We start from the raw sequence: 14,468 nt of genomic DNA, 5'->3' as shown, positions 1-14,468 counted from the left end.
AGAATCTAAAAGTCTGCAATTGTTTGGTACTGGAGGCTGTTCATAACCCTGACACATTTGCAAAACTGAACAAAGCTTCAGGGTTGTTCTCTCAGAAGTTTATAATTGAACATTGACTTAATACATAGGGTTGTCAGGCCATTACAAATTAATCATGATTAATCAAGTGATAAAAACATTGATTGCAATTAATTGCACAATTAATTTGTTGATAAACAATAATATAATACCATTTATTTCAATATTCTTGATGATTTCCACATTTTAAATATATTGATTTAAATTATAACATGGAATATCAACTGTGTAGTGCTCACTTAATATTTATTTTAGTACAAATATTTGCACCATCAAAACAAAACAAATATTATGTTTCTATTTACCTAACACAAGTACTAAAGTACAATCTCTATCATGAAATTTAGACATTTAGAATTATGTACATTTAGAATTACGTACAAAATTAACTAAACTATTAAAAAAATATAACAATAGAAAACTGAGTGTAGGAGTCCACTCAGTTCTAATTCTGGTTCTATTAATCACTCAGACCAACAAGTTTGTTTACATTTGCAGGAGATAATGCTTCCTGCTTCTTGCTTGCAATGTCACCTGAAAGCGAGACCAGGCATTTGTTGTAGCCTGTGTCGTTACATGTCCGATGTGCTACAGATTCATATGTCCTTTCATGCTTCAACCACCCTTCCAAAGGCCATGCATCTATGCTGCTAAATGGTGGCCGAAGCATGAAGGGGGGCATATCAAGTGAGCACTGTACAGTTTGTATTTTGTGTTGTAACTGAAATCAATATATTTGAAAATGTAGAAAACATTCAAAATATGTAATAAATTTCAATTGGTGTTCTATTAATTAATCAACAGACCTATTAATAAAGCTTTGAAATTTTTACTATGCAGAAGTAAACTGCTGCTTTTAGCCATCTTAATTTAAATAAAATAAGCCCAGAGAAACAGTTTCCTTGTTTTGTCCAAAAATCTTTTTATCTTCCTTTTAATAATTTACATTTAATATAGTACTGTACAATTTTGTGTGTATATGTACATGTGTTTGCTGCCAAATTGTGTACTTCTGGTTCCAAATAAGGAGTCATATGACAAGTCAATTTGAACTCTGGTGTTCATAACTCTGAGGTTCTACTATAGTGGTATTAAAATATTGTCTCTCTTATTATAGAATTGTAGAACTGGAAGGAATCTTGAGAGGTCATCAAATCTCATTGCCTGCACTCGTGGTAGGACCAAGCACCATCTGAGCTGTCACTCACTGGTTTTTGTCTAATCTGCTCTTAGAAATCTCAATGATGAAGATTCCTCCACCTACCTAGGCAACATATTCCAGTGCTTAACCACCCTGACAGTTAGGAATTTTTTCTAATATCCAACCCTCTCTTGCTGCAATTTAAGCCTACTGCTTCTTGTCCTATCATCAGAGGTTAAGGAAAATAACTTTTAACTCCTCTTTGTAATAACCTTTTATCTACTTGAAAACTATTATGTCCCCTTCCAATCTCCTCTTTTCCTAACTGAACAAAGTCAATTATTTTAATAGTCTCTCATAGGTCATGTTTTCTATACCCTTTAATAATTTTTGGTGCTCTTCTATGGATTTTCTCCAATTTGTCCACTGCTTTCCTAAAATGTAATGCCGTAACTGGATACAATACTTCAGTTGAGGCCTAATCAACGCCTAATTATCTAACCTTTTTCTTAATGGTCCCTTACATTGTAAGGTTTTTTGACTGCCACTGTACATTAAGCAGATGTTTTCAGACAGCTATCCACCATGGCAAGATCTCTTTCCTGAGTGCTAATTAAGACCCCAATTATTTTATATGTAGTGATGGGATTATGTTTTCCTAAGGGTATGTCTACACTACAGTGTTATTTTGAAATAGCTTATTTTGAAATAACACATCTACACACAAAATGCATTTCGAAATAGCACGTCCACACTGAGTGGACTGTGAATCGCATTTAAGACTGGCTGGAACCAGTTCCAGCAGGGCACCAAGTAAGGACTTACTATGTGGGGTGTGGGGCTGCTGCCTGAGGCTATCTGAGGTCTGTACTTAAAGGGATCCCCCCCCCTTCCTTCTCCGGACACCCAGTTCTCAGGCTTCCCTGCTTGCTTGTCTATCTCAATGAGGGACAGCAAAGCATTTTGTCTCTTCGTGCTCTGATTGCTCTCATTCGGGACAACACAGCACTCTACAACATAGAGCCAGAGCTGCCCCTGGGCACTCTGGTGCTTCTCTTGGATGCACTGCTGCAAGCCTGGCTGCACTTTCTGCAGGCTGCCATCCAGGAGGTCTATCAGGGGGCTGTCAGTATACAGGAGGCCCTGCAGGAGAGTTTCCACCCTGAGGAGCACTAAGAGCCTTCTTGGTCTGCCCTACTGGGGGCTTATGCCTCATTCTTCCCTCACGTCCTTCCACTTACCCCTCCCTATCCCCCCTTCCTGATGTCAAATAAAATACATGTATTTTCATGAACACAAACTCTATTTAACAAAACTGGGGGGAGGGAAAGAAACTCTGGTGAGACTGTGGAAAGGAGGCGAGAGAGGGGAGAAAAGAGGGTGGAAGAGGGGAGGGGGAAACTTGGGAGGATGGAACTGGAAGGGGGAAGCAAGGGGAAGAAGAGGGAGGAGAAGCTCAGGGCTCAGGGTCTTCCCGAACCAACTTGATTTTGATTCAAACCTGCTCCTGGGTTCGTATGTGGCCTTTGGTGGCCAGACTGGCAGCTATCCTGCCATAGACGGCCGCATTCCTCCATCTAGTGCGGAGATCAAGGATGTTGGGGGCATCCCCTCCAAACCTGAATAAGGTACATGATCAGGAAGGCTCCTGCCTTCTCCGGGCCCTGGCAGGCTCCTGGGAGCTCGTCGACTGCTCCTGGGAAGCAGTGGAGGGCTGGCTACCAGTGGCTTACTGGCTCCTGTTTTGGGGCCACTGGGTCGGGGCAGTGACTGCTGGCTCTGGGCTGGCAGGCTTGGAGCTGGCACAGGCACTGTGGCCAGAGTTGACCCCTTTAAGGGCTCTTGGGAGGCAAGGAGGGAGGGAGGGAGAGGAGTGTTCTTGGTTGAGGTTGGAGTGGCCACCAGGGCACCCCGGGAAGGCTGGAGGTCCCCTATTTTGAAGTAAGTATCTACACAGCATTTATTTCGAAATAGCTAATTCGAATTTGGGGTTATTCCTCGTAGAATGAGGTTTACCAAATTCAAATAAGCACTCCCGCTATTTCGAATTTATTTCTAAATAGCGGTTTGGCTGTGTAGACGCTAGGAAAGTTATTTCAAAATAAGGGCTGTTATTTTGAAATAACTTTGCTGTGTAGACATATCCTAAGTGAATTACTTTGCAGTTCTCAACACTGAATTTCATCTATGTCTCTGTTCCTCAGTCACACAGTTTAGTGAGATCCCTTTGTAACTTTCTGCAGTCAGTTTTGGGCCTGATATTAAACAATTTTATATGATCTGCAAATTCTTCTACGTTATGGGGTGTGCATGTGTTTACATAATGATGCATGTATGATTGCCCTCTGCTGGAGAAAATCACAGCTTCTCATGTGTTTGTAACTGCAGCTAATAGCAGATAATGAAACTGCAGTATAGCCCTGTGGTTTACAGCTGAAGATTCTATGTAGGGATGGGCAATAAACAGTCTGTTGACCAGATGGGGTTCACCAGGGTTAGCCCCTGGCGGGCCACCAACACTTTATTTACCTGCGCGTCTTTAGAGATGGTTGCTCGCAGCTCCCATAGGCCTTGAATTGTCATTGTACAGTCAACAGAAGCTACAAGTAGCCATACCTGTGGGCATACAGATAAATAAAGTGCTGGAGGCTCACTGGGGTAATGCTGGTGAACCATAGCCGCACTTATTGCCCACCCTGACAATGAGTTCTCTGCTTCCTTTCTTATGTGGGCTCATTTTAACTGAGACCGTGATGCAGCCACAGTGTCCTTACAGGGATTTAGTCTCTCCTCAAAACTCATTTATGTTACTAGCACTCAGTCACAATGGGAAAAGAGGTTCCCTTAGGCCATAATCCAGCAAAAACAACTTGTACATGTGCTTAAATTTTACACTCTGAGTACTCCCAAAGATTTCATTTCATTTCATTCCATTCCTTTCTTTTCAATTGGACTGTATGCAAGACCTATGTAGGGTTGGAGCCTAACATAGTAAGTTACCTTTCCCAATTCTATTTTTCTATAGTATTTATTGCGTTGATAATATTTCCAATTCATTCAACACTGAAATTTACCTGTTTACTGCAACCTGCAGTTTTGGCTTGCAGATGTTATCTTCACCACAGTCTAGCAAGATATGTGTCTGTGGAAAAACCAAACATATACACCTTTAATAAGTTCAGCCCATGAATTCAATGTGTATCTTCATTCCCTTATCTCTTATTTTCAGAGGTATTTTGGAAGAATTTCAACTAGGGAAACTGTTTGCTGGTCTCTATATACATAACTAGAAATGAAGAAACACTGTGTTTGTGAATGCTGCATGCCCTTTTACACTTGCCCACTATATGGCCATGTCTACACTAGGAAACTATTTCAAAATAACTAAATTTGACTTAATTCCCAATTTCACAAAATCAATGTAGTGTGTCCCCACTATGGGAAAGCCTGAAAATAGTCTGAGACTAATGTGGGCACTCTACTTTGACTCAAAAGTCCCAGGAAGCACCGAGGAGTAATTAATTCAAATTACTCTGGGGAGTAGTTATTTCAAAATAGCAGCACCGGAGCATTCACACTAATGCTATTTTGAAATAAATATTTTGAAATTAGTTTATTCCCCGAGAAAAGCAGGAGTACAGATTTTGACGTAAGTGGCCCCTTACTTTGAAATAATGGGCTTGAGCACTCCATTTATAAATTCAATTTAAAGGGGATTATTTCGAAATAAAACCCCAGTGTAGACAAGGGCTATGATTCTAAAGCCGATATCTAAATCTATCAATTGTATTTGCAGAGCACCATAAATAAATGTCTGTCTTTACTGTTGCATCTCCACTATGCTCTCTGTACAAGTGATTCTTACAAAGCTTGGAATAAAAAAGGTAAAAATTAAGTTTGTACTTGCAGTTCTCTCAAACAACTTACTAATTTACAGAATATCTCTGAAATGAATAAAAACGTAAACACAAGACTGCAGAAACATAAGACCAGGAGCAACATCTAGGAACCCTGTGTTCCAGTCCAGAATGGCAAACAGCAAGAATCTGAGGGTACTGCGTTAAAAGGAAGGGGAAATGCTCATTGATCTAGGAACATTAATAAGCTACAGGAGTGAACTGCCTGTGCAAGAGAATCTTACTCTTTCCTCTCCCTGGAAACCTCAGAGAAATATGGTATGTACAGGCGCACAAAACGAGAATAGATGAAAACCACTCATCATTCTGGATTAGCATTCCCGTTGCTGAACAGACCTAGACCTCTGTTTTTTTTAATACAACTAAGTGTGATGGGTGAAAAAGCAGCTCAGTTCTGAAGACAAGGGTGTGTCTAATGCAGACAAGTAACTTACAAAAGAGCAAAAAAAATACATTAATGTATTTGGAAAACATTTCCAGAAGTCAGTGCCTAAAGCTAGACCCCCTATATCCACATTTAGGTGTCCTGATATTTAAGAGATGCATCTAAAAATCATAATCATAGAATACTAGGACAGGAAGGGACCTCAAGAGGTCATCAAGTCCAGTCCCCTGCCCTCATGGCAAGACCAAATACCGTCTAGACAATCCCTAATAGACATGTATCTAACCTACTCTTTAATATCTCCAGAGATGGAGATTTCACAACCTCCCTGGGCAATTTATTCCAGTGTTTAACCACCCTGACAATTAGGAACTTTTTCCTAATGTCCAACCTAAACCTCCCTTGCTGCAGTTTAAGCCCATTGCTTCTTGTTCTATCCCCAGAGGCTAAGATGAATAAGTTTTCTCCCTCCTCCTTATGACACCCTTTTAGATATCTGAAAACTGCTATCATATCCCCCTCAATCTTCTCTTTTCTAAACTAAACAAACCCAATTCCTTCAGCCTTCCCTCATAGGCCCTGTTCTCTAGACCTTTAATCATTCTTGTTGCTCTTCTCTGGACCCTCTCCAATTTCTCCACATCTTTCTTGAAATGCGGTGCCCAGAACTGAACACAATACTCCAACTGAGGCCTAACCAGCGCAGAGTAGAGCAGAAGAATGACTTCTCGTGTCTTGCTCACAAGACACCTGTTAATGCATCCCAGAATCATGTTTGCTTTCTTTGCAACAGCATCACACTGCTGACTCATGTTCAACTTGTGGTCCACTATAACCCCTAGATCTCTTTCTGCCATACTCCTTCCCAGACAGTCGCTTCCCATTCTGTATGTATGAAACTGATTGTTCCTTCATAAGTGGAGCACTTACAAGGCCATGAATTCACCATTATACGGATATAGACATCAAAGGCTGATAATGTCATCTATTTTGTTTAACCTAAAACTGTCAGGAATATACCTGTCTGCTAACATTAGCAGGAGTGAACTGGTTGAGGATGGGCTGTAATCCAGCTGAGTCTGTAGCCGTTTTGTAATCCAACCGATATTCCATAAAAACAGTGATCGGTGTAAGTTTGTCTCTAAACTCAGATTCATCCTGAGGGGAGAAATTATTCAGGTCATGCTTAAATCACATAAAAAAGAACACAGAGGTGCACAGGATTGAAATCAAAAGCCTGCTAGTACTGGATACAATTATTATTTATATTATGCACCCAGAGCCCCATACAAGATCACAGCTCAATTGTGCTCTAAAAAACTTACAATCTAAATATACAGGACAGACAAAGTTAGTGTTAATATGTTCATTTTACAGATGGGAAACTGAGGCACACCGTGAGATTTCAATGATTTGCCTAAGGATGAATGGAAATCTGTTGCAGGGCTAATAATTGGCTCTCCAAACCTAGTCAAGTGTTTTAATCACAAAACCATCATTCCTCTATACCAATAATAATTCAGGGCAAACAATGATAACTCTGGTAATTACAGGTAATCTGTAATGATAACTCTGGTAATCTGATCTCTTACCCTCAAAAAAGCCTGAAGTTCCTCACAACGCATTGTTCCCCCTTTGACAATGGTCATATTCTTAGAGTGGCTAGGCTGTTTGTTGTGGAGAAACAGAGCTCTCCTCAAGGCTCCTTTTTGCTTAAGCTTATCCAACAGCAGTTCCACTTGGAAGGCTATCAAATCCAAAACATTTAGGTTAGGAATTTCTTGACCGACTGTATTCATAGTAGGTTCCTCCCAGCTAATAAGTCACAAGCTGACATCAGCTACAGTGGCAATCCAACAGCTGTGCCCTCTTACAAATTCTTACTTTTTTCAAGTACGAAATGTGTCAACACAATATTGTAACAGAGGTTGGTATGGTGCTAAAATGAGACTCAAATCTTCTACTCAACACCTAAACATCATTATTCTTGTAGACAAATATTCAAGTAATAGGTTTGCCTCCGTATTGAGATTTCTTTATGAAATTAGAAGTTAGGATTTTTTTTCCAAAGAGCAGCAATCTTACACCCACAATATATATTCTCCAATTGTATTATTACTAATCATTGTTTAATATATTTTATATGGACCCCGTAACTTAAAACTATAATACATTTCCTACTACATAAACCTTGCCAGGTCATGTCTGTTATACACATAGTATGCAGAAAACACTAAGTTTCCTGGATGACACAGTAAATCAGCCAGAAACCATCAGTCATCATGGCAAAATATACGTAGAGCCACCATATCAACCTCTTAGAATCAACATGACCTAGAAATCCTGATCTGATTCTCATCCATGTCAGTGAGAGTCTTTCCATTGTCTTGAATGGGAGTTGGATTAAGCCCTTAGCATCCAAAATACTTGTCTCTACTATCAGTTTCATCAATGCACCCAAAATAAGCCTGAATAAAGATTTAAACTGGTTAACACACTACAAAGGCAATTTCCCTTCCATTGATATTCACTTGAGATGTAAAATCCCATTTAACAAGCAGTTAACCAATTAAGTGGGATCCTGGGGTGCCGTGGGCCTGGCTCAGCCAGAGCAACCCCCGGTCTGAGGACTGCTGGCCCTGGTCAATGGTGCGGTGGGTCAAGCTGAGCTAGAGCAGTCCTTTGTCCACAGGCACCAGTTAACCAGGTACCAGTAAGCATCACCCAATAAGGTGATGCTTATCAGGGTATCCAGTTACCCATCCATATCCCTACTATTCACATCAGCAGCAGCTGTGAATGAGCAACTTCCACTCTGACTTGATTAGCCTCATGAACACTGGTTCTACATTTGATAAGTAACCTCTTTCATTTGTTGTACATATATATATATAGCCCTGCTTCTAATTTCCATTCCAATTCATCTTCTGATGAAGTGGGTTTTACCCATGAAAGTTGATGCCCTAATAAATGTGTTAGTTTCTAAGGTGCCAGAGTGCTCCTCGATGTTTTTGTAGTTTCCACAAGAATTATTTATCTGAAATTCCTTTTTGTGGACCCAACTAAAGAGCTTGATGCTGCAAGATGAGAAGTGCTCTTAGGCATCAATTCAGCAAACCACTGAACCACATGATTAAATTCTGATTAAATTTCATGGGACTTAACATGCTTAAAGTATAACACATGTTTAAATTCACTGCTGAACTGAGACTTCACTTCTGAATAACTTGATGGTGCCTGAAGGGGCTCAGCATGAGCAGGACCAAGCCCTATGCTGAAAAAGCAATTATTTCAGTGATTAAGAAACAATTACGTCCAGGATTCTTGTTTGCAGACAATATGGAAAGTTTAATATTTTTTTAAAACAGCAGAACTTACTGAGTTTATTGGGGAGCTTTCCCTTGCCATCAGCTGTTAAGCAGAACTTTACTTTAAAGCTGTTTAAAAAAAATTCAAAAAGCACATATGATGAAATAATGTTTTCAGCAGACTGTGGTTTAAAAGCTCTCCCTCATAATATTACCAATTCTAAGTTCTTTTCTTAAGAGACTCCAACCCAGTCCACTCCCACAGCTCTCTCCTCGTAGCCAACCAGAACAGATTCATGACTGTTTGTTTTCTCACATCTAATTCCAGTGGGGCCATGGGACAGCAGCCAATACCTGCTCTGTTCTTTCCCCATTTATGAAGACAACTGAATATACAAGAACAGGTCATGTGGTTTTTTTACCCCAAGTGGAGCAGGTAGAAAACTCCACACGCTGATCTCTATTTCAATCTTTGCTCCTAAATTGGGAGAAGACTGGCAATTTCAGAAGATATGGATCATGTTATTTCTATGGGGACGTTTACAGTTGGGGAGACTTTCCTGGACGGGGGATACAAAAATACCTGGAGTATGCTGGGCAGCTACTCTATAGGGTTAGGAAGTAAATCCTGTATAGCTCCGAGAACGGAAGTACGACAGAGACTTTAAAACGCAACCATGACGAACACAGAGTAGTTTACACAGCTCATGGCACTTCTACACAGAAGGGTCCTTGTTGACTGGGGTACAGGTCTTAGCATTGTAGCAATTAAGGTTTTGAAATGGACAGTGACAGTAGGAATGCAGAGCCTAAAGTTTAGGGCTTGATCAGCCTAATAATCTTCATCTGTAAAGAACAGAGTTCAAATTGTGCAGTCAGCCAGAAATGAAAGTGAGTGGAGGTTTCTGACGTGTACTTTTAAAGCACTCCACAAAGGGGGACAACTGGCAACCTGGCTCTGAGCAGCCCAGTCCTAAAGGGTCAGTGATTGCAGTCCAGAACTGAATTGTTGAAAAAAAAACTGTTACAAGGAATTTACAAGACATCTGGTCCCAACATACCTAGCTCAAACCAATCCTACTTGTCTCTTATTTTCCTGAGCAATTAATTCATTCTTAGCCCTAAGTGTACTTGCTTTGATTTTCCTAGCCATTCCAAAAATCCAGTTTCATTTTTTAAAATCTATTTATTAGTTTTACCCTCTCATCTTTGAGAGTTTAAGTAAAAACAAGCCACCTTACCAGGAAACTTTCACACCAGTATCTAACAGTTCACAGATTTTTTCCTCGGGATTTAGAATGGTTGGGTTAACTTCTAGTCCAGCATTTACACTGATAACTGGTCTAGCCCTGTAGACAAAAGTAAATAAATTAATGTGAATGAAAACACTCATACAACCCTACACCACAACATTCTTCATAATATGCTATATATGCTCTATATTTAGTACAGGAAGTCCCCGGGTTACGTACAAAATTGGGACTGTAGGTTTGTTCTTAAGTTGAATTTGTATGCTAAGTTGAATTTGGATGTAAGTTGGCCTCGGTGCGGGGAGTTTTTTAAAGCGGCCCCGGCGGCACTTTGCATCCCCTTCCCCCGCCCTCTCCGCAGCCGGTCTCTGGGGCTGGGGCCAAGAGTGCCCCGTGCACCCCGACCGGCCGCTGTAGCGCCCGGAGGCTGCAGCCCGGCGCAGGGCCAGGTGTTTAACGGTGGAGGCGGATTCCCCTTTAAATCTCCCCGCCTGCCTCTTCCCACCACCCCCCCCGGGCTCCCTCTTACCGGCTCGCTCCTCGCCCTCCCTCCGCCTCCTCCCACGAACGGGACTCCCAGCCCAGTCCCACAATGCACTGGGAGCATCGGGCTCCCTCAGCACCGCCTGAATGGAAATGCCACCGCCGGGGCGCAGCTAGTGCGGGGTGCCTCCCCCACTGTCGCTGCCTCTGGCAGCGCGAGGGGCAGCGACAGTGGGGGAGGCACCCCGCACTAGCTGCGCCCCGGCGGCGGCATTTCCATTCAGGTGGCGCTGAGGGAGCCCGGCGCGCCTGGTGCATTGTGGTAAGAGGGGGACCTGGGGAGGGGGGCAGGCAGGGAGATTTAAAGGGGAATCCGCCTCCGCCGTTAAACACCGCCCCTCCCCCCCCCCCCCGTTCGTAACAAGGGATCCGACGTAAGTCAGATTGATGTAACCCGGGGACTTCCTGTAAAGCTAAAATATAGATTGCAATGATAGAGCAGTAGATGGAAAAAATAAAAGAGACTAGCAAGAAAGAAGTTCTTTCATTAAAAATGATGGGGACAGTAAGGCTCTCTCTACAATTCACACTTATTTCTAAATAACTCATGGTATTTCAAAATAACAAAGTTCAAGTCTACACAGCAAGCCCATTATTTCAAAATCATTTCTAAATAATGCGCTTCTTACGCCAACTTCTGTAATCCTCATTTCACGAGGAGCAAGGGAAGTTGAAGGAAGAGTGCTCTTCCTTCGATTTCCAGCTGTGTAGACAGCGCCAAAAGTCGAGTTAAGCTACTTCGACTTCAGCTATGCAATTAACGTAGCTGAAGTTGCTAATATTCACTCAACTTTGCCGCACAGTGTAGATATACCCTGGATGGGGCAGAGATGGACAGTAGATGGGGCAGAGAGTCAAAGAGAGGCTGCCCCAGATACCAGAAGCTGTGGAATCTCACATCAACACTACCAACCGAAACATTAGACTGAATCAAGAAAAAGCAGATGCTAGGATAAGTAGTGGGAACACGAAAGAGGGTGGAGAAGACTGATGTGAATACGTGGAGAATTGAAGAACCTTAATGGCACTTTTCAACAAGATCCTTATTGGCCAGATTATAACTTTACATCCAACTATCTGTAAGAGGCAATGAACAGTTATAAGGCCCTTGAAGCAGATCAGAAAATGAGTTGGGATTCTGCCACAACTCCTCCCCTCCCCACCCCTTCTTGAGGAGAATAAGTTACACACCCTTTTTGTGAAGTAGCCATAAACTTTATTGTGCTCAGTTTAATATTCTGGCTGTGAAAATGAGGGGGAAGGGAGAGCAGGCTCCTCCCTCTCCGTGCCCCACTTTGCCCTCTCTCTCTCTCTCACAGGCCTCGCCCATAATGATTAAGGAGCTTGCATAACTGCCAAGGATTAGAGCAAATTTGCACATCTCTGCAGGCAGCAGAAGCATTCTTCCCTGCAGGCTCTGGAGAAGAGTCATTCAGGGTTGGCCAGGGAGGAAGATCTCATGCAGTGTTCTCTCTCAGCTCTGGACACATCCAAAGGCAAATAATAGAGTATGGACCCCATTTTAACACAGTGGAAATAATGAGGTAACCACTTTTATCCATATCATTCTGCAGTGCAGCAAGACAGAAGTTCAGACACTCTCTCATTTCTGTTCCACACTGTAATTTACAGTTTGAACTGAGCTTTCCTTCTGACTGCACTTACATAAGAACATGCACCGTGTGCCTACCTGTACAAAACAGCTCTGTCAACACCAAAGGCACCGACAATCAAATCTGGAAAGGAGAAAGCAACGTTAAGTTTGAGAGTTTATGCTTTTTTTTAAAAAAAAAAAAAAAAAGGATACTAGTTGGTCAATTGGTAAATCACACAGAAGTGATGCACTCAAATTACTGTAACTGTTCTAAAGCTATGCCAAGTAGAAAGCACCTGGATATCCATTTTTGTCCACATCGGTGGCTCCTTTTAGCGAGTACCCAAAGCTTGGCGGCATGGTGCGGGCGGCCCACTGTCCTTCAAGAATCTGAGATGGCGCTGCATTCAAACCCGTCGCTCTCCCATTGAAGATGTAAACGACCCCTCTTTTGTCCTCTCCACCATAAGGTGCAGCAACTGCAATATCTGTGAACCAAAAGAAATAGCTTTAATGTCTCCAAATATAAACAAGGAGAACTTCTTTGTGATGACATTCAACAATTCATATGGGCAAAATATAGTTACATCAGAGTACATGGCAGCATATAGATAATGTTACTATTCGCTGGAAGCTTTATTTATCAACACCTTTTATATAACTTGTAGGATCCTGACATGTTACAGAATGACACCAAAATTAATGTTGAAGGAGCATATTTACTGTAGATTTAACACAGAAAAGCCAAGTCCCACAAACACACTTTTGAACCTATTTGGAGTCATAGTACATTCCAATTATATGCTCTTTGGGTATTCAACTCTTTCCCAAGAGTGGTTATAGTAGGAAACATCTCGCCAAACTACATTTTATTAATCTAATCACGTTAATCCAGAGGGTTCAAGATTTCAATAGCCCTACGCCAGCCTAGTATAACATAGTTATCAGCAGGGCTCGACACATTATACAATCTACTCGCCCGTGGAGAATAAACTGTAACCTGAAAGAGCCGGGTTCCAGCGATCTGCGCGGTTCAGCGAGCCCTGGTTATCAGATCCTAATTGCTATGTTTAGGACCCTACCAAATTCACGGCCATGCAAAATGCATCATGGACTGTGAAATCTGGTGTCCTCCCATGAAATTTGGCCTTTTACTCTATACTATACAGATTTCATGGAGGGAGATCAGTGTTTCTCAAATTGGGAGTCCTGACCCAAAAAGGAGTTTCAGGGGGATCACTAGGTTATTTTATGAGAGTCACAGAATTGCCACCCTTAATTCTGCATTGCCTTCAGAGCTGGGAAGCTGGAGACTAGTGATTATAATATTGCTCAGGTGCCCAGCTCAGAAGGCAGCACCCCACCAGCAGCAGCGCAGAGGTAAGGGTGGCAATACTATACCCATGTTGTCCTTATTTTCTGTACAGGCAGTCCCCGACTTACGCGGATCCGACTTATGTCAGATCCGCACTTACAAACGGGGCTATTCTCGCCCTGGAGCTCACGGGCGGCGGGTCACCACCCGTGTCCTCCGGGGCGAGAAAAGCTTCTCCCGGTCTCCATGGTCTGCTGTGGGGGTCCAGCAAAGCCGCTGGACCCCCCCCCCCAGCAGACCAGGGACACCCGAGCAAAACCGCCCAGGCGGCGGGAGTCCCGCTGCCTGGGCGGCTTTGCTCCTGTCCCCCTGGTCTTCTGGGGGGGGGGAGGGGTCCAGCAAAGCCACTGGACACCCCCAGCAGACCAGGGACACCTGAGCAAAGCCGCCGCCTGGGCGGCTTTGCTCCCGGGCAAATGAGCAAAGCCCTTTGCTCTGGTGTCCCTGGTCTGCTGGAGGGGGTCCAGCGGCTTTGCTGGACCCCCCCCAGCAGACCAGGGGGACAGGAGCAAAGCCTTGGAGCACGCCCGCAGCGGGACAGCCCGGGCACGTCTGGGCTGTCCTGCTGCGGGCGTGCTCCAAGGCTTTGCTTCCCGTCTCCCTGGTCTGCAGGGAGATGGGAAGCAAAGCCTTGGAGCACGCCCGCAGCGGGACAGCCCGGGTGCGCTTGGGCTGTCCCGCTGCGGGCGTGCTCCAAGGCTTTGCTCTCCGTCTCCCTGCAGACCAGGGAGACAGGGAGCAAAGCCTTGGAGCACGCCCTCAGGGGGACAGCCCAGGCGTGCTTGGGCTGTCCCGCTGCGGGCGTGCTCCAAGGCTTTGCTCCTGTCCCCCTGGTCTGCTGGGGGGGGGGGGGTGTAGCTAGTGCTCCCCCCCCCCC

General features: G+C 43.4%; 1 protein-coding gene across 1 annotated transcript in view; it reads right to left on the bottom strand.

Annotated features, from left to right (window-relative positions):
* ITGAV (integrin subunit alpha V) overlaps window positions 1-14,468 on the bottom strand; it is a 92,943-nt gene that overhangs the window by 32,404 nt on the left and 46,071 nt on the right. Inside the window, exons 13-19 of the mRNA XM_075933763.2 lie at window positions 12,513-12,704; window positions 12,313-12,358; window positions 10,071-10,178; window positions 8,900-8,958; window positions 7,114-7,268; window positions 6,542-6,679; window positions 4,294-4,361 (exon numbers count right to left, since the gene is read on the bottom strand). Coding sequence (XP_075789878.1) covers window positions 4,294-4,361; window positions 6,542-6,679; window positions 7,114-7,268; window positions 8,900-8,958; window positions 10,071-10,178; window positions 12,313-12,358; window positions 12,513-12,704 — 766 coding nt within the window. The remainder of the gene's footprint in view (window positions 1-4,293; window positions 4,362-6,541; window positions 6,680-7,113; window positions 7,269-8,899; window positions 8,959-10,070; window positions 10,179-12,312; window positions 12,359-12,512; window positions 12,705-14,468) is intronic.

Source organism: Pelodiscus sinensis, chromosome 7, assembly GCF_052426305.1.
Source record: "Pelodiscus sinensis isolate ZL-2025 chromosome 7, ASM5242630v1, whole genome shotgun sequence".
NCBI classification, from domain to species: Eukaryota; Metazoa; Chordata; order Testudines; family Trionychidae; genus Pelodiscus; species Pelodiscus sinensis.
This window is presented reverse-complemented; position numbering and strand designations above follow the sequence as displayed.